The sequence below is a fragment of the Saimiri boliviensis genome, chromosome 9, assembly GCF_048565385.1.
Source record: "Saimiri boliviensis isolate mSaiBol1 chromosome 9, mSaiBol1.pri, whole genome shotgun sequence".
Classification (NCBI taxonomy): Eukaryota; Metazoa; Chordata; class Mammalia; order Primates; family Cebidae; genus Saimiri; species Saimiri boliviensis.
The window spans coordinates 58,275,786-58,295,328 of record NC_133457.1 but is presented as its reverse complement, the minus strand read 5'-3'; the positions used below and the strand labels follow the sequence as shown (position 1 = coordinate 58,295,328).

The following is a 19,543-nucleotide window of genomic DNA, read 5'->3' as shown; positions in this document are numbered from 1 at the left end:
AAACAGCCATAGATAATATGTAACTGATTGGATACTACTTGTTTCAATAAAACTTTATTTACAAAGGCAGGCAGCCGGCCAGTTTTGGCCTGTGGCCTGAAGTTTGTGAACCTCTGTTTTAGGTTATTTATTGTATTTTATTTTTTTAGAGATGGAGTCTCGCTTTGTCACCTAGACTGTAGTACACTGGCATGATCATAACTCACTGCAGCCTTGAACTCTTGGGCTCAAGTGATCCCCTGCCTCAGCCTCCTGAGTAACTAGGAATCCAGGCATGTACCACCATGATGGGTAATTTTAAAAATTTGTTACATTTTGCTGGGCGCCGTGGCTCACGCCTGTAATCCCAGCACTTGGGAGGCCAAGATGGGCGGATCACAAGGTCAGGAGATTGAGACCATCCTGGCTAACATGGTGAAACCCATTTCCTACTAAAAATACACAAAATCAGCCAAGTGTGGTGGCACATGCCTGTAGTCCCAGCTACTGGGGAGGTTGAGGCAGGAAAATCACTTGATCCTGGGAGTGGGAGGTTACAGCAAGCCGAGATCACGCCCCTGCACTCCAGCCTGGGCAACAGAGCAAGACTCTGTCTCAAAAGAAAAAAAAGTTGTTAGATTTTTCTGGAGACAGGGTTTTACTATGTTGCCCAGGCTGGTCTTGAACTCCTGGGCTATGGTGACGCTCCCACCTCAGTCTCCTGAATCACTGGGATTATAGGTGTGACCCACAGTGCCTGGCTGTGTTAGGTGATTATTGGCATCAGTTTTATCAGTAAGCACAGATGCCAGTTAATAGAGGTTTCTGGTTAATGGGATATGGTGTTTGGCACCTAATAGGTGCCTAGTGAATATGTGTTGAACAAATGATGAACAGCCTTAAAGTAGCATTGTTATTCCAGTTAGGTATAGTTTGAGCATAGGTTTAAGAATTGTTAAGAGGACTTCGTATAATATTTCCCCCAGTGCTACTGTCAAAAGCAGAAAGCAGAACTGGAAAATCACAGATATAGGCTGGTAGTGCAGTAATTCAGCTGGTGTGAAATCCATGTGAGAGAGAATGTCAGCAAAAGCACTTAGAAAATATAAAATAGAAAGGAGTCTTGAAATAGGAAAAGAAAAGTCCAAAATTCAGCATGGGACTCTGCCATAGCCAGGCATGGTGGCTCAGGCCTATAATTCCAGCACTTTGAGAGGCTGAGACAGGCAGATCACTTGAGGTCAGAAGTTTGAGACTGGCCTAGCTAGCGTGGTGAAACTCTGTTTCTACCACAAATAGAAAAATTAGCAAGGTGTGGTGATGGGCGCCTGTGGTAATCCTAGCTACTTGAGAGACTGGGGCAGGGAGAATTGTTTGAACCCAGGAGGTAGAGGTTGCAGTGAGCCGAGATGGCGCCCCTGCACTCCAGCCTGGGTGACAGCGCAAGACTTCATCCCCCCAAAGAAAAGTAAGTGACCATGGACTAACCTTTCTGGGCCTTCTTCGCATTATTTGTAAAATCAGGAGAGTGGCTATTAGATCCCACAGATAACCATTTTATTCTTTTTTTCACCAAACATTTATTAGAGATATGTCATTTATAAAATGCTTTGCTGAGTCATCTGGGGTAAACAGAATGAGTGAGACTCAGTTTCTGCTCTCCAGGAGCTTATAAACTCCTGTGGGGAAAAGACTCAAAGTAGTAAAGACCAAGTATGTCAGTATGAAATAATTGCTAAATAGGTCACGAAAGAGTTTGTGGAAAAGGTGGTATCTGAGTACAGTTTTGCTAAGTAGAGTGGGGAAGAGAACAACCTGTGAAAAGGGCCTAAAACCCAGAGAAAAGGGGCAAGGCAGTTGAGGTATGGTAGAAGGAGACCTGAAGAAAGCCACAGGATCTTAGAGTCCCTATGCTTTGAAGCTGTGGAGTTGTGGACAAATTAGAACCTCCTGACCTGTAAACTGAGATTTCATACTTCATGGGATTAAAAGAACCAAAAGAAACCATGTCTAAAACACCTTCCTCTCAAGATTGGAAATCACTCTTTTAAATTGTGAAAGTAATGCATGTTTCTTGCCAGAGAAAGAAAAAAAAAGTAAGAAGATAAGAAAGTGAAAATAGCCATGCTCAGTGGCTCACGCCTGCAATCTCAGCACTTTGTTAGGCTGAGGCGGGGGCATGGCTTGAGACCAGCCTGGGTAATACAGCAAGACTCTGCCTGTACAGAAACAATAAAATAAAAAAAAAATAGCTGGTGTGGTAGCACATGTCTGTTGTCCCAGCTACTCAGGAGGCTGAGGTGGAAGGTTCATTTGAGCCCAGGAGTTCAAGGTTGTAGTAGGCTGTGATCACACCACTACACTCCAGCCTGGGTGACAGAGCGGGACTGTGTCCCAAAAGAAAGAGAGAAAATAAAAATAATGAATGATCCTACCACCTAGGGGTAAGTGTTCATTTTTTTCTTATTTATTTATTTTTTAATTTTAGAGACAGAGTCTTGCTCTGTTGCCCAGGCTGGAGTGCGATAGTGTGATCACAGCTCACTGTACCCTCCAATTCCTGGACTCAGGTGATTTTCCTGCCTCAGCCTCCCGAGTAGCTGGAAATACAGGAGCATACCACCATACCTGGCTAATTACTTTTTGGAGAGATGGGAAGCTTACTATGTTACCCAGGCTGGTCTCAAACTCCTGCGCTCAAGTTATCCTCTGGTCTTGGCCTCAAAGTGCTAGGGTTATATATATGAGCATCTGTTAACACATCAGGCTGTGTTCATTTTCTCTATGTGTATATTTTTTTCTTAAAATAAACTCATGCTTTATATAACTCTTTTGTAATCCGATTTTTAACTTCATGTACCATGGTCCACTTCATGTAACACGGGTTTTTTTTTTGTTTTTTTTACATGTTAACAGATACGGCTTTATCTCTTTTATTGATTGAATAGTATATTTAGCTATACAATAATTATAATGGATTGGTAGACATTATTATTATTATACCTCGTTTTCTACTTGCCCAGTATTTTCTTTGGGATAAGTTCCTAGAAGGGGAATTGTTAGGTCTTTTAAATCTTTCTACATTAGTATTGTCAGTCATCTAGGAAAGTTGTACTATTTTACATTTCTGCCATCAGTAGTGAGAGTACTTGTTTGTCTAGCACCATTGCCAACACTATTATTCATTTTCATCTTTGGCTATCTGGTAGGTTAAAAATTTGCATCTTATTGTGAAAATAATTAAATTATAGAATACATACCATATTTGTTGATTAAGAACCATTGCTTTAGAGTGACTTTGGCCTCCTAGGGCATGGAAACTATTAATAACCATTGTGATCAAACACTGTGATTAGCATTTATTGGTCTTGGTAGATATTTATTGGATTAAACTTAATGATTTTTAATTCATATCCAGACAGCCTGTGGAGTAAGGAAAATGATTAAGGATAAGTTCTGTTGTTTTAATAATATGTGAATTGCTGAATGATGAATCCAAATACAAGGCTTTGGCCAGCTGCGAGGATGGGAACTATCATGTATTGTATCTGTTACTTGTGTTGAGTGTTCTGCTAGGTGCCGTATTATGTAGCATGTTTACTGTTTTACAAGAAAGGGTTTTGAGCCCCAGATTACACAACTGATCTGGAATTCGTTTTATTTATTTTTTGAGACGGAGTCTTCCTCTGTTGCCCAGGCTGGAATGCAATGGTGTGATCTTGGCTCAGTGCAACCTCTGCCTCTCTGGTTAAAGAGATTCTCCTGCCTCAGCCTCCAGAGTAGCTGAGACTACAGGCACGTGCCACCATGCTTGGCTAATTTTTGTATTTTGTAGAAGAGACAGGGTTTTGCCATGTTGGCCAGGCTGGTCTTGAACTCCTGACCTTGGGTGATCCGCCTGCCTCAGCCTCCCAAAGTGCTGTGATTACAGGCATGAGCCACTGCACCCAGCCTTGAGCTGGAATTGAACATTGGGTTTGTCTTTCTGCTCTGCAGGCATTCCTTGACATGTTGGAGGGATATAGTAATGAATAGGCATGCATAAATGTTACTTACATTCACTGTGTCTGTGTCCTGTGTGTGGTTAATAGTCTCTTCCTACTCTTGTCTACCAATATGAGGGAGGACGATGCTCTCTGGGAGATGGGGAGCAGACCAAAAGCCCTTCATCCTTCCTGGGTCCTCCAGATAACCTGTGGAAGGAAGGCTGTGCAGAAGATCTACGCCACAAGTAGTTCACTGAAGAACCCTCATGGCTTTTGTAACCAGAGCTTTCAGATAAAATAGGATAATTTATGTCATATAAGGCCAAATCAAAAATGTCAGCTTTACATTGTTGATAATCTCAGTTGGATAAGGAAGGGATATGGCAGTTTAGAATTCTCTGTCTCCTGATGATCATGATGCTGGGGACCATGTTAAACAGTGGCACGCATAGTTGGGAAGTGTTCATGATAGCTATTATCATTAATGTATTATGTGTACTTAACTGTTTTGCTTTGACTACTCATTTTTCATGATTTCTGTTTTTGTTATATTTTTTAAACTGCTGATAAAAGATATAAAAGAGTTGGGCCGGGCATGGTGGCACAATCCCAGCATTTTGGGAGGCCAGGGTGGGCAGATCACTTGAACTCAGGACTTTGAGACCAGCCTGGGCAGCATGGTGAAATTCCACTCTACAAAAAAATATATAAATCAACCAGGCATATTGGTTGTACCTGTAGTCTCAGCTACTCAGGAGGCTGATGTGGGAGGATCACCTGAGACTGGGAGATTGAGGCTGCAGTGAGCTGAAATCTTGCCACTGTACTCTAGCCTGGGCAAGAGAGTGAGAGAACCTGTCTTTAAAAAAAAAAAAAGATGTAAAGTTTTATTTCTAGTGTATTACTGATCAAGAAGTAATGGATGAATCTGGGCACAGTGGCACGCATCTTTAGTGCCAGTTACTTGGGAAATTCAGGTGGGGGGGTTGCTGGAGCCCAGAAGTTCAAGACTAGCCTGAGCAGCATAGCAAGACCCTGTCTTTAAAAAGAGGAAGAAGGAGGAGTAGTAATGGATGATAATACTAATAGCATTTTAAATCTATCACTATAGAGGTGCTCTGATACTACTCTCCTCCATTTAGAAGTTGGAATTTATGACCAGGTTTACACAACCAATGACAGTGTTGCAGTTAGAAATCACATTTCTAAGTCTTCACATTTCTGATTTGTTGTCAATACAAAGTTGATGGAGATTAAATTCTATTGTTGAGTTAGAGATCTGTCAGGGAGATACAATAGTATCGTGAGTACACCTTTATCCCTGTACTGTTTTGGTGACCATGTGTGGAATTTGAGGAGATTTTCTTGTTTTTACATTTTTAAAGAGTTGGGGGAATAAAAACAAAAATGTGTGACAGAGACCTGTGTGGCCTGAGAAGTTTAAAATATTTACCGTCTACTACTTTACAGAAAAAGTTTTCCAGCACCTGCATGTAAACATGAAAATAGCTTTATTATAATAGTATTACTTTTATGAAATTTTTGTATTTTAGACAGGGTCTTGCTCTGTTGCCCAGGCTGGAGAGCAGTGGTGCAATCACGATTCACTACAGCTCAACTTCTGGGCTCAGGTGATCCTCCCACCTCAGCCTCCTGAGTAGCTGGGGCTACAGGCATGTGCCACCGTCCCTGGCTATTTTTTTGTAGAGATAGGGTTTTGCCATGTTGCTCAGGCTGTAATGAAATGGTTTGTTTTTTTATATATCCCCTCTTTAAGGAAATCTAGTACATAAAAATGCAAATTTAGTTAAAATATTTAGAAAATAATTTTAGCATCACCTAAAGTGTTCTTTATGAAGTTTTCATCCAGTCTGTTTGAATGGGAATGCTCTGCTTGTGTAATTGGGTGTTTACAGATCGTTAACTATTTGGCTGGCAGTCTTAGAGCTGATATTTCTGTTTCACTGCCAGCTGAAGGCCAAAGAACTGAAGATAGGTAGATGGATTGTTTGAAGCCCCTTTTCTGTACTTGCCACTTTAAACTGAAGATAGGTAGATGGATTGTTTGAAGCCCCTTTTCTGTACTTGCCACTTGAAAGGTATATTAATTGTGCAGAACAAGGCATTTTTTTTGGTTTTATTTTCCTGGAACTCTTAGGTGTGTTGTGTTTTCCAAACAATAACTTACAATTTAGTGACTTAGTTTTTTGAATTGTTTGCGATTAATAATGATTTTTAAATGTATCAATGTCAAAGGACAGGCATCCTGAATTTTGACATTTTTTATCCTTCTAATTGCATAGGTGAACAAAGAGAAGAGGGCTTAATGGACTTTTTAGCATCTTCAAACATTGTCCAGCTTGGTTATGGCAAGGCAGCTAGGGACCAACACTCGGTCCAATGGCTAGAAAGAGTTTTCCGGCCGGGCGCGGTGTCTCACGCCTATAATCCCAGCACTTTGGGAGGCCGAGGTGGGTGGATCACGAGGTCAAGAGATTGAGACCATCCTGGTCAACATGGTGAAATCCCATCTCTACTAAAAATACAAAAAAATTAGCTGGGCATGGTGGCACATGCCTGTAGTCCCAGCTACTCGGGAGGCTGAGGCAGGAGAATTGCTTGAACCCAGGAGGTGGAGTTTGCGGTGAGCCGAGATCGCGCCATTGCACTCCAGCCTGGATAACAAGAGTGAACCTCTGTCTCAAAAAAAAAGAAAGAAAGAAAGAAAGAGTTTTCCTAAGATTAGTTAAGGAGGAATGTATTATGAGCTTACACTGTTAACTGATCTGTTATTGATGAGAGGTGGCTACTTGAGTTTCATAGCTACGAGTATGAATGATTTTAATAGATTGTGGTAAAGGGCCAGGACAAGCAGTTACAGATGAAGTATGGTATGAAAATAGAGACTGTGGTTGGAATTAAGAAATATGAAGGTTTGGGCCAGATGTCCTGGCTCATGATTTTAATCACAACACTTTGGGAGACCGAAATGAGAGGATTACTTGAGTTCAAGACCAGCCTGGTCAACATAGGGAGACCCCATCTCTACAAAAAAGTGAAAAAATTAGCCAGGCATGGTGACGCACACCTGTAGTCCTGATTCCTTAAGCTGAGGTCGGGGAATTGCTTGAGCCTAGTAGGTTGAGGCTGCAGTGAGCCATAATTGCACCACTGTACTCCACTTGGGTGACAGAGTGAGACCCTGTCTCAAAACGAAACAAACAAAAAAAACCCCGACAAAACAACAAAAAGAATATGAAGGTTGGTGACACATCTATACTATATAAGACATGGTTTCTGTTTTTGGTGAGCAGTCAATCTCCTTAAAGAAAACAAAGACGTTATACCTTGCTGACTATTAGGAGAACCTGCCTGAAGCCTATTTGTTGAATGAGGGAGACAGACTTGACACACTTACAGACTGCTGGAGGAAACTCACATATAGGATGACCCCTGTAGTACAGTGTGCTATTCAGAGCACAGAGGGGGCACTTAACCAAACTTGTGTAGTCAAAGAAAGTTTCCTAGAGACAAAGAGAACATAGGGTTCTCCCAGGTGAGGGGAAGGGAAGAGTATTCCAGAGAGAAGTGATGGCACATGTGGAGGTGTAGAGTTGGTAGAGAACAAGGCCTCTGACTAGAAGTTACTGAAAGATACTATGTGTCTAGAGCCTAGCATGTTGGTGGGGGACATTGTGAGAGATGGGCAGGAAAGGTAAGAATGTTGGCCTTCTTTTGTTGTTGTTCTGGAAGCTTTTTATTGTTGCTCCAAGTTTAAGAATTTTCAGTGATGGCAGAAGACCAACACTTTCAGATAACCTCCCTCATAGTCTTGCTCAGCTTCTGAATCTTGGTCTTGGCAGACATGTCAACGTATTTCTCTCCAATACGCACAATCATTCCACCCATGATTGATGGATCAGTCTTAACCTCCAATTTGAATATCTGGCTTTGACTTAGGAAGCTCTTCAGGACTGTTTTTAATTCAGAGAATGTGGCTTCTTCTAAAGGAGATGCAGTGGTCACTGTGCAAGGAACCTCTCCGCGGTGGACACTCATTGTGGTAGAAAAGGCAGAAACAACTCTTTGGGTATTACTTAAGCGACCATTTTCAGCAAGCAAATTAATCAGGTTGGTCGTGAGGAGAGAGAACATCTCTTTTGCTATGATGTCACTTAGGCTTTTCACTTTAACAGAATGCTTCACTTAGGGATTCAAAACAGAAGCAGCCACTTTGGGTTCCTTCAGGATTTGTGCTACTCTCAACAACTCCTTTTCTGCTTGCTCCAGCTTTTTCTGTTTTGATGCAGCAGAATAAAGAGCTGTGGCATAGTGACCTTCAACACAGTATACCTGAATAGGAGGCCTCACAAGCTTGGCAAATGGTCTGACCACAGCTGTACTGAAGTATCGCACATGCCGGGAGAGCCCGGACACTGCTAGGGCGGCCATCTTCCCTCGAATGTTGGCCTTTACACTTCGCCCTTTTGTAAGAATGGCAGGAAGACCCTAACGGGTTTCTTCTCACATCTTACGAAAATTCCAAACATAGAGAAAAGTTGATACTCATATATTACAGTTAATACTCATGTATCTCAAACTAGATTTTACCATTAACATTTAACTGTATTTGCTTTATCACATGTGTCCTACTCTATTACCCATTTTTTTAAAAATGCATTTCAAAGTAGTTGCAGATAGTAGTACATTTTCCTTTAAATACTTCAGCATGCATAGCATTAACTAGAATGCCCTGAAGAGTCTTAAGAGGGAGAGTGGCATAATGAGATTTGTTCAGGAAGATCACTCAGCTGCAGAATGGAAATGGTTTGGAGGGTAGTATACACTTAATGCAGGCTCACTTTTAAGTGGTATGTTAATAGAGTGAGGAGAAGAGAACTGGGAGAAGGCCATGTGTTGACAAGCTTTGTGCTTAAAGACACACAAAAAAGAGAAAAACAGTCTTAACAAATAATATGACTGGGAAAGAGAAAAAGAACAAAAAAAAGTAAAAAAACAAACCAATAATATGATTGGGAGATGTGTATAACCCTAGAACAAGACTGCATCTTTGCAGATACCTCAGATCAGATTCCTGGAAATAGAAGATTTTTTTTTTTTTTTTTTTTTTTTTTTTTTTTTGAGATGGAGTTTTTTGCTCTCATTACCCAGGCTGGAGTGCAATGGCACAATCTCGGCTCACCGCAACCTCCGCCTCCTGGGTTCAGGCAATTCTCCTGCCTCAGCCTCCTGAGTAGCTGGGATTACAGGCACACGCCACCATGCCCAGCTAATTTTTTGTATTTTTAGTAGAGACGGGGTTTCACCATGTTGACCAGGATGGTCTCAATCTCTCGACCTCGTGATCCACCCGCCTCGGCCTCCCAAGGTGCTGGGATTACAGGCTTGAGCCACCACGCCCGGCCTGGAAGATTTAAAAAAATGGAATTTTGTTTACAGAATCTTTGTCATTAGCTTTTTAGATCTGTTATGAAACAGATCTGTTTTCAAATGTCCACATTTGCCATCAAGATAAATCATGTCAGATTGCATTTAGATGTAAAGAAAGTGAAAGCTGCATAATCCCTTGAGGGGTCTTAAGAGGATTTTGAATTGAAGCTTAAGATGTGTGAAAAGAAAAGAAGAGATGGGTTTAAAATGTTTATAAAATATGAATGTTCAATTTTCAATTACTAGGGCCTGATGAGGTAGCTCAAGCCATTATCCTAGCACTTTGGGAGGCCAAAACAAGGGCAGATCACTTGAGGCCAGGAGTTCAAGACCAGCCTGGGCAACTTGGTGAAACCCTGTGTTTACTAAAAAATCCAAAAATTAGTGAGGCGTGGTGGCGTACGCCTGTTGTCCTAGCTACTTGAAAGTCTGAGGCAGGGGAATCACTTAAACCTGGGAAGCAGAGGTTGCAGTGGGCCAAGATTGCATGATTGCACTCCAGCCTGAGTGACAAAAAAAAAAAAAAGCCGGGTGTGGTGTCTCATGCTTATAATCCCAGCACTTTGGGAGGCCGAGGCAGGCTGATCACAAGGTCAGGAGTTCAAGACCAGCCTGACCAGATGGTGAAACCCCATCTCTACTAAAAATACAAAAATTAGCCAGGCATAGTAGCGCACCTGTAATCCCAGCTACTCAGGAGGCTGAGGCAGGAGACTTGCTTAAACCCAGGAGGCGAAGGTTGCAGTAAGCTGAGATCATGCCACTGCACTCTAGCCTGGGTGACAGAGTGAGACTCCATCTCTCACACACAAAAAAATTCAATTACCAAATGTTATTAAAGTTGATAAATGAGAGAGGAGGAAGAGTGATTGATAGAAATTTTGCTCCCAGAAAGATTCTGTTTCAATAAGCAATGCTTCCTGAAATGTTTTAAGAAACTTCTCTCTGCCAAGCACTGTGTAAGGTGTTCAGAATATTCTTGGGAATAAGCTTTTGTTTTTGCCTCATTCTTCTATTTACCCTAAGAGTTAAGGGGAATTGTACCCTTGCTTTTGGAGGTTGACTTGGATTCTCTTAGGAGGCATGGATTATTCCATGCTACCACCAATCTTTGTGACTGTAGCCTTGGTCTCAGTTTCCTCATTTGTAAGAAGAGGAGATTTCATTATAGTTCCTTATAGCCCCAAAATGCTGTGTTTATGAAATGTTACTTATCCTCCATGTGACCATTTCTAATTTGTTACAAGAAGTGAGAAGTTTTGAAATCACAGGGTAGGGAAATAATCTCAAACTACCATGTTTAACATACTACATTTATTTGACCATATGCTCTTTCCTTTTTCAAATTTTATGTTGTAAAGTTTATCTTAAAACAGATCTACCAAGTACTGAATGTTAAGAGGAATAGCTATCATTATTTAAAATTCCAGCAGAGGAGAAATTATCAGCATAGTAAAACATACCTCTGGTACTTCGAGTTGAATCAGAAGGCTAGGAACATGCCCACCTGTCATTCAGAGGAAGTCCACGAAGAAGAATGCATTAACTCATTTTTCTCTCTTCTGAAAATAGCAGTGACTCTTGGAAGTGGAAATAACTTTTTTCTTCAGTGAGTCATGATGCAAAAAATAATAAACAGTTCTGTTTTAGTGATCTGTAAAGACAGCAGCACTGGTGAGTGTTAGGGTGAGCCTTGGCATTACATTCCTCTGTTATTTCCCACCTGTGTGAACTTGAATAAGCTACTTAACTGAGCCTCAGTATCCTACCTGCCAAATGGGAGCTAATCATAGATAGCTGGTGAAAGAGGATGGTGTTTCTGAAGTTAAAGCCAGGCAGTCTTCTCTGACTTCTGTGTCTTCCTCTTCTCTCTGCCAGCTCCCAACCAAAACAGCCTTTGAGTATAGTTGTCTCTGCCTCCATACCTTTGTTCAGACCTCCCTCTTTTTTTTTTTTTGCTAAGACTCCAATAATAGACTATTGTCTGTTCTCTTTACTCCTAAACTTACTCTTGTCAGTCATTCTTCCACATGTTTCCATGGCAGTCTTTCTAAAGTACCTAAACTGTGGCAGTGGTTCCTCATCTTCAGAATAGTTGGACCTTCTCAGCCTAGCATAAAATGCCCTTCATGATCTGGCCTTCTCTGTTTGTTTTCACCTTTTGCTTCCTTTTCCCTCCACATCCTGAATTTCATGCATTCAAATTATTTGTCCTTCCTAGAAGGATGCTTCTTTGCTTCTTGGTCTGTGTATGTGCTTTTCTCATGTGTTTACTTCCTGGAATGACAAACTCTTTATGGTTCATTAACTGTACAAGATTTGGCTAAAGTGTTACCTTTTCTGCAAAGACTTCTGACTTCCAAGCAAAAGCAGGCTCTTGCCTCTAGGCTGACCTCCTGATTTGTTGCATATCTCTGGTGTAGTCCTAATGACAATGTCTTGAAACTGTTTCCTATTTGTTATCCCTGCCAATCTATGAGCTCTTAGAGGACAACAATTTTGATGTAAGGATCTTCATATTCCTGGTGTTAGGCTTAGTGTATTAAATGTCTAATGCAGTGGTTTTTTCTTTCTTTCTTTTTTTTTTTAATTTACTGTTAAAATTTTTAAAAATTTTAAAAAACAAGCCAGGCACGGTGGCTCATGCCTATAATCCCAGCACTTCGGGAGGTTGAGGCAGGTGGATCACCTGAGGTCAGAAGTTCGAGACCAGCCTGACCAATATGGTGAAACCCCAGCTTTAAAAAATTTTTTTTAAAAAGAAAAAATTTAGGCCGGGCACGGTGGCTCAAGCCTGTAATCCCAGCACTTTGGGAGGCCGAGGCGGGTGGATCACGAGGTCAAGAGATCGAGACCATCCTGGTCAACATGGTGAAACCCCGTCTCTACTAAAAATACTAAAAATTAGCTGGGTATGGTGTCAGGTGCCTGTAATCCCAGCTACTCAGGAGGCTGAGGCAGGAGAATTGCCTGAACCCAGGAGGCGGAGGTTGCGGTGAGCCGAGATCGCGCCATTGCACTCCAGCCTGGGCAACAAGAGCGAAACTCCGTCTCAAAAAAAAAAAGAAAAAGAAAAAAGAAAAAATTTAAAAAACAAATAGAGATGAGTGTGGCCTCTGTACCAGCAGTGTCAACATCTCTGGAAACTTGTTAGACATGCAGATTCTTAGGCCCGACTCCCTGTTTACTGGATTAGAAACTAAGGGGGTGGGGCCCAGTAATCTGTGGTTTAACAAACTTCTCAGGTGATTCTGATACGTATAACAAGTCTTGCAGGTGATTCTGATAGTTCTAATAGTTAGAAAGCTATTAATTAGTCCAGTGAAATGAATGATTAACAACATTCACAGAGAGCAATAAACTCTGATCTCATGATAAGTGAAGGAGAACCCTTCCACTTGTGTTTGGTCTTTAGAAAAGGGAAACAGCCATGCACTAGTGATGGCTGCAAGAATTTAAAATAGTGAGCGTATGATTGACAGTATTTTTGACATGAACTCAGGCTCAAAATCTGCTCTGAATCTACTAACTAATTTCTAACTTAGTTTAGAGATTAAACTAAAAGGAGGACACAAGCTTGTTATTTTAAAAACTACTCATAAGATCACCACCAGAGATAACCAAATTATCAATGATTATTTCTAGGTAATATTATAGTTTCTATTCTTTTGCTTGTGTTTGAGATTTTCTGCAGCTGTGTATTTTTTTCGAAACCTTTATAGTTAAGTAATTTGAAATATTAATATTTTAAGAAATAAGTTGAAACAAACTCATCTGAAGTTTTTACCCTTATGAAGATGTCTTTTCACCTTTTCAAAACTGACAAAATTTGTGTGTATTGTGTACAGTATGTTTCGAAATATATGTACATTGTGGAATGGCTCAATCAAGCTAGTGTTTTTTCATTTTCTTAACATTTAAAGTGGGAATTAAAGAAATAAGACAAATCCTGGGTCACATTAAATATAGTTTTGCTTAACTACTGCTTATTTTTATGGATCTATGTATGCCTTACAAAATAGTGAACAGTGTGTTGTTCAATAAGCTTCTGTTAGAGGCTGAGCACTAGATTATTATTTATAGTGCAAAACATTGTTTTTGTGGGATAATCCAAATTAAATTGGTATCATTTTAACTTAAAGGATTTCTTTCAGGAAAATAGCCTGTCATAAGAGTAAAAAATTTAGGCTGGGTGTGGTGGCTCACGCCTGTAATCCCAGCACTTTGGGAGACCAAGGTGAGCAGATCACAAGGTCAGGAGTTCGAGACCAACCTGACCAACATGGTGAAACCCCCAACTACTAAAAAAATACAAAAATTAGCTGGGCATGGTGGTACGCTCCTGTAATCCCAGTTACTCAGGAGGCTGAGGCAGGAGAATCGCTGGAACCCGGGAGGCAGAGGTTGCAGTGAGCTGAGATCACACCACTGCACTCCAGCCTGGGCAACAGAGCGAGACTCCATTTCAAAAAAAAAAAAACTTCAAAAAAAATCTTGTTTTTTTTGTTTTGTTTTCTTTTCAGTTCTGGAATAGACTCAGACTCCTTTTGAAAAAAGGTTTCGTAGATCTCCTCATATGGTGATTTAAATTATTTTTATTATGTAAAGTCTAATGCTTGTGTCTGCTGAGGCAACTGTATATACTTTTTTCTTTTTGCTTATAGTTCCCAAACAACTCCAAACCCCAAAATTATAAATTAAATGTCATAGAAACTATAGAACTTGATAAATGTCATAGAAACTATAGAACTCTGAGGCTGGAGTGCAGTGACCCTGCCTCCCAGGTTCTAGCAATTCTTCTGCCTCAATCTCCCAAGTAGCTGGGACTACAGGTGCATGCCACCACACCCAGCTAATTTTTTTTATTTTTAGTAGAGACCAGGTTTCACCGTATTGCCTAGGCTGGTCTCAAACTCCTGAGCTCAGGCAGTCTGCCCACTTTGGCCTCCCAAACTGCTAGGATTACAGGCACGAGCCACCGCACCTGGTAAGATATTACTGTTTTTAAACCTAATCTCTTTTTTTGATGGGCCAGTTTAATGGTACATTGTAAAAATAGTACTGAAAATCCGGGCGCGGTGGCTCAAGCCTGTAATCCCAGCACTTTGGGAGGCTGAGGCAGGTGGATCACGAGGTCAAGAGATCGAGACCATCCTGGTCAACATGGTGAAACCCCGTCTCTACTAAAAGTACAGAAAATTAGCTGGGCATGGTGGCGCGTGCCTGTAATCCCAGCTACTCAGGAGGCTGAGGCAGGAGAATTGCCTGAACCCAGGAGGCGGAGGTTGCAGTGAGCCGAGATCATGCCATTGCACTCCAGCCTGCGTAACAAGAGCAAAATTCCATATCAAAAAAAAAAAAAAAAAAAAAGTACTGAAAAATATTTAATGTCACATTCTTTTTTTAAAATTAGATAAAATGGTATATATTTGCAGTACATGAAGTTTTGAAATATATGTATGTGTTATGGAATGGCTAAATCAAGCTAGTTAACATATGTATTAGCTCACATAATTGTCATTGTTGTGAGAACACTTAAAATCTACTCTCTTGGCATTTTTCAATACAAGAGATTGTTAATGACTGTAGTCACCCTGTTGTACAATAGATCTCTTGAAGGTATTCTTCTGTCTCAAATTTTATACCTTTGACCATCATCTCCCCAACTCCCTTCCCCACCATGGCTCCAGTTCCTAGTAACTGCCACTCTGTTCTCAGCTTCTGTAAGATCTACTTTTTAAGGTTGCATGTGTGAGTGAGGTCATGCGGTATTTGTTTTTCTGGGCTTGGCTTATTTCACTTAACACAGTAGTCCCCAGTCTTTTTGGTACCAGAGATCGATTTCATAGAAGACAATTTTTCCATGGATTGTCTGGGGACGTTTCAGGATGAAACTCTTCCACCTCAGAACATCAGGCATTAGTTAGATTCTCCTAAGGAGCACGCAGCCGAGATCCCCTGGCATGCGCAGTTCACACTAGGGTTTGGGCTCCTATGAGAATCTAATGCCAGCACTGCTGATCTGACAGGAGGCAGAGCTCAGCTGTAATGCTCACTTGCTGTAAGCTCATCTCCTGCTGTGTGGCCCGGTTCCTAACAGGCCACAGACTGGTACCAGTCTGCAGCCCAGGGGGTTGAGGACCCCTGATTTAATATAATGATGAACCCTCCAGGTTTATCCATATTGTTGAATATGACAGGAATTCCTTCTTTTTTTGAGGCTAAATAGTATTGCATTGTATGTATGTGTGTATATAATATATATGTGTGTATGTGTGTGCATATGTACATATACACATGCATACATTGCATTTTCCTTATCTATTCATTTGTTGATGGAGTTGATGGACAATTAGGTTGATACCATATCTTGGCTATTGTGAATAATGCTGCAATCAACATGGAAGTGCAGATATCTCTTTATTATATTTACTTCCTTTGGATATCTTACTGTTACCTTCTTTATTGCCTATTTAAGGTTACACTTATTGCTATGAAGTATTAGAAAATACTTCATAAAAAGAGCCAGCCTGCCCACTACAATTGAACATGGAATTGACTCCTCTGGGATACTTTGAATTTGGCATGTCTGTGTGTTGACTCTCTTTTCTGTTCTGCCTGCATTGCTTGGCTTCACCTTGCCCCAGTAGGATTATAAACACCATTGCAGAGGTAGGGAGGGCAATTTTATGGCAGCATTCAGATGTAAAGACCTAAGACATAGCTGGGCATGGTGACTCACGCCTGTAATCCTAGCACTTTGGGTGGCTGAGGTGGGCAGATCACGAAGTCAGGAGTTTGAGACCATCCTGGCCAGCATGGTGAAAGCCTGTCTCTACTAAAAATACAAAAATTAGCTGGGCATGGTGGCGCACACCTGTAGTCCCAGCTACTCAGGAGGCTGAGGCAGAAGAATTGTTTGATCCCAGGAGGCAGAGTATAGTGAGCCGAGATGGTGCCACTGCACTTCAGCCTGGGCAAAAAAGATCTAAGACATTTTTTTTTAGCTTAACATGAAAATGAAAATGATTTTTTTTTTTTAATGAAAACGATTTTTAAGTTCTCAGAGAACTTATAGATATCCAGGAATGAGTCCCTAGATCCAAGCAACTCCAGTTTTATGTCTATAAATCCTTTTTTTTTTTTTTTTGAGGCAGAGTCTCACTGTGTTGCCAGGCAACAGGCTGGAGTACAGTGGCGCAATCTGAGCTCACTGCAATCTCTGCCTCCTGGGTTTAAGCAATTCTTCTGCCTCAGCCTCCCGAGTAGCTGGGACTACAGGTGCGCGCCACCATGCCCAGCTAATTTTTGTGTTTTTTAGTAGAGACGGGGTTTCGCCATGTTGGCCAGGATGGTCTCGATATCTTGACCTTGTGATCCGCCCGCCTCGGCCTCCCAAAGTGCTGGGATCACAGGCATGAGCCACCGCGCCTGGCCATACTTTTTATTTTTTAATGAAGTCTTGCTCTGTCGTCCAAGCTGGAGTGTAATGGTGCGATCTTGTCTCAGTGAAACCTCTGCCACCTAGGTTCAAGTGATTCTCCTGCCTCAGCCTCTTGAGTAGCTGGGACTACAGGCATGCGCCATTATGCCCAGCATATTTTTGTATTTTTTTAAGTAGAGACGGGGTTTCACTATGTTAGGCCGATCTTGAACTCCTGACCTCATGATCTGCCCACTTTGGCCTCCCAAAGTGCTGGGATTACGGGTATGAGCCACCTCACCCCACCTCTATAGATACTACTACTAAGATTCTAATAAGTCCATGAATAGTAACATATAAGTAGCATTTAAATGCAATGTAAAAAAGCCCTCACCAAAACATTGAACAGCTAGACTACTTTTAAACCTTTTTAAAAAATACTAGTGTTAAGTTTAAATCACATGATTTTCTGCCATTAATACTTTTTTTTTTTTTTTGAGACGGAGTTTCGCTCTTGTTACCCAGGCTGGAGTGCAATGGCGCAATCTCGGCTCACCGCAACCTCCACCTCCTGGGTTCAGGCAATTCTCCTGTCTCAGCCTCCTGAGTAGCTGGGATTACAGGCACGCGCCACCATGCCCAGCTAATTTTTTGTATTTTTAGTAGAGACGGGGTTTCTCCTTGTTGACCAAGGTTGGTCTCGATCTCTTGACCTTGTGATCCACCCGCCTCGGCCTCCCAAAGTGCTGGGATTACAGGCTTGAGCCACCGCGCCCGGCCTTTTTTTTTTTTTTTTTTAAAGACAAGAGTCTTACTCTGTTGCCAGGCTCCAGGCTGGAGTGCAGTGGCATGATCTTGGCTCACTGCAACCTCTGCCTCCTGGATTCTAGCACTTCTCCTGCCTCAGCATCCCTAGTAGCTGGGACTGCAGGGGTATGCCACCATGCCTAGCTAATTTTTCTATTTTGGTAGAGACAGGGTTTCACTATGTTGGCCAGGGTGGTCTCCATCTCTTGATCTCGTGATCCGCCCACCTTGGCCTCCCAAAGTACTGGGATTACAGGCGTGAGCCACTTCACCTGGCCACCATTAATACTTTTAGATCTGTTTTTACTTTTTGTCTGTTGTACATACTCCCTACACTTTTTCTTGCCCAATTTGTTTCCCTTTTCTTCCCATCTCTCCTGCTACATATTTATTATGGCTTCATGGTTCTGGTAAGGGTCACAGTTCCCTGTCCTGATGTACAGGGAACTGAGTGATGTACCATCCCTCCCCCTTGATTGGCCCCTGGTGGACATATAACTGAAACTGGGCCAATTAAGTGTCTTTACCTGAGATTCTTCAGACTGAAAGCCAAGAGTAAGTCTTTTGTTCCTTGTATATTAAACTGGGATGACATGAGAGTGCAAATTCCTGAAACCTAAGGTGTTCTGCTTTACCTTCCCATCTCCTGAAAATTATCCATAGAGGAAGCCATTTGTTATTAGGATAGGATAAGATTTTTTTTTTTTTTTAATATATATTTTATTGCACTTTAGGTTCTGGGTTACATGTGCAGAACATGCAGGATCGTTGCATAGGTACATACATGGCAATGTGGTTTGCTGCCTCCATCCCCCCGTCACCTATACCTGGCATATCTCCCCGTGTTAAACCTCCCCAACCTCCATAGCCCTGCTGATCCTCCCCTATTCCCCCTGCAACAGACTCCAGTGTGTGATGCTCTCCTCTCTGTGTCCATGTGTTCTCATTGTTCAGCACCCACCTATGAGTGAGAACATGCAGTGTTTGATTTTCTGTTCTTGTGTAGTTTGCTGAGAATGATGGTTTCCAGAGTCATCCATGTCCCTGCAAAGGACATGAACTCATTGTTTTTTATGGCTGTGTAGTGTTCCATGGTGTATATGTGCCACATTTTCCTTGTGGATAGGACAAGATTTAACAAGACCGGGAGAGAGAATCCTGGTCGTGATGGAGCCTGCATCAGCTTCCCCAGCACTACCGTGCCTGACTAATTTTTGTATTTTTTGTAGAGACAGGGTTTCACCATGTTGGCCAGGCTGGTCTCAAATGCTTCACCTCAAATGATCAGCCTGCCTTGGCCTCCCAAAGTGCAGGGATAAAAGGCGTGAGCCACCATGCCTGGCCAAGTCTGCATCTTTGATACTGTAGCTGCTCCATTGTATTTCATCAAATTGCCTTTTGGTTGAAGCTAGTTCCAGTTGGGTTTTTCACTTAGTATCAGAAGTCGTCCTTATATAATCTGTATTATAATTTATAAGATTTGACCATTTTTCTATATAGGTGAAGATGGAGCTGGAAAAACAAGCTTAATAAGAAAAATTCAGGGAATAGAGGAGTATAAGAAAGGAAGAGGATTGGAATATTTGTACTTAAGTGTTCATGACGAAGACAGAGATGGTGAGTGTCATTTGTAACATAAATTTCTGAAGTGTGTTCTGAGGTGCACTGCTGTTCACATTGGTCTTTGATTTTCTAGTGTGTCTTTTTTTACTGGAAGTTCTATGATGTCATGCTGGTCAAGAAATAGCTATGTTTAGGCATACTTTTATTAATTTGGGATTGGGATTCATTTGTGATGCTTTTAAACATCTTAAGGTATCCTGATGGGCAGATACTTCTTTGCCGCCATACTTGAAGAATCTCAGTTTTTCAGCTCATCCTCCCTGAGATAGTGATT

At 41.5% G+C, this 19,543-nt stretch overlaps 1 protein-coding gene and 1 pseudogene across 1 annotated transcript in view; one reads left to right on the top strand and one right to left on the bottom strand.

Annotated features, from left to right (window-relative positions):
- DYNC1LI1 (dynein cytoplasmic 1 light intermediate chain 1) overlaps window positions 1–19,543 on the top strand; it is a 43,674-nt gene that overhangs the window by 4,109 nt on the left and 20,022 nt on the right. The window contains exon 3 of the mRNA XM_039461993.2: window positions 19,147–19,263. Within this exon, the coding sequence (XP_039317927.1) occupies window positions 19,147–19,263 (117 nt within the window). The remainder of the gene's footprint in view (window positions 1–19,146; window positions 19,264–19,543) is intronic.
- On the bottom strand, window positions 7,776–8,417 carry LOC104651844 (ATP synthase peripheral stalk subunit OSCP, mitochondrial-like; annotated as a pseudogene).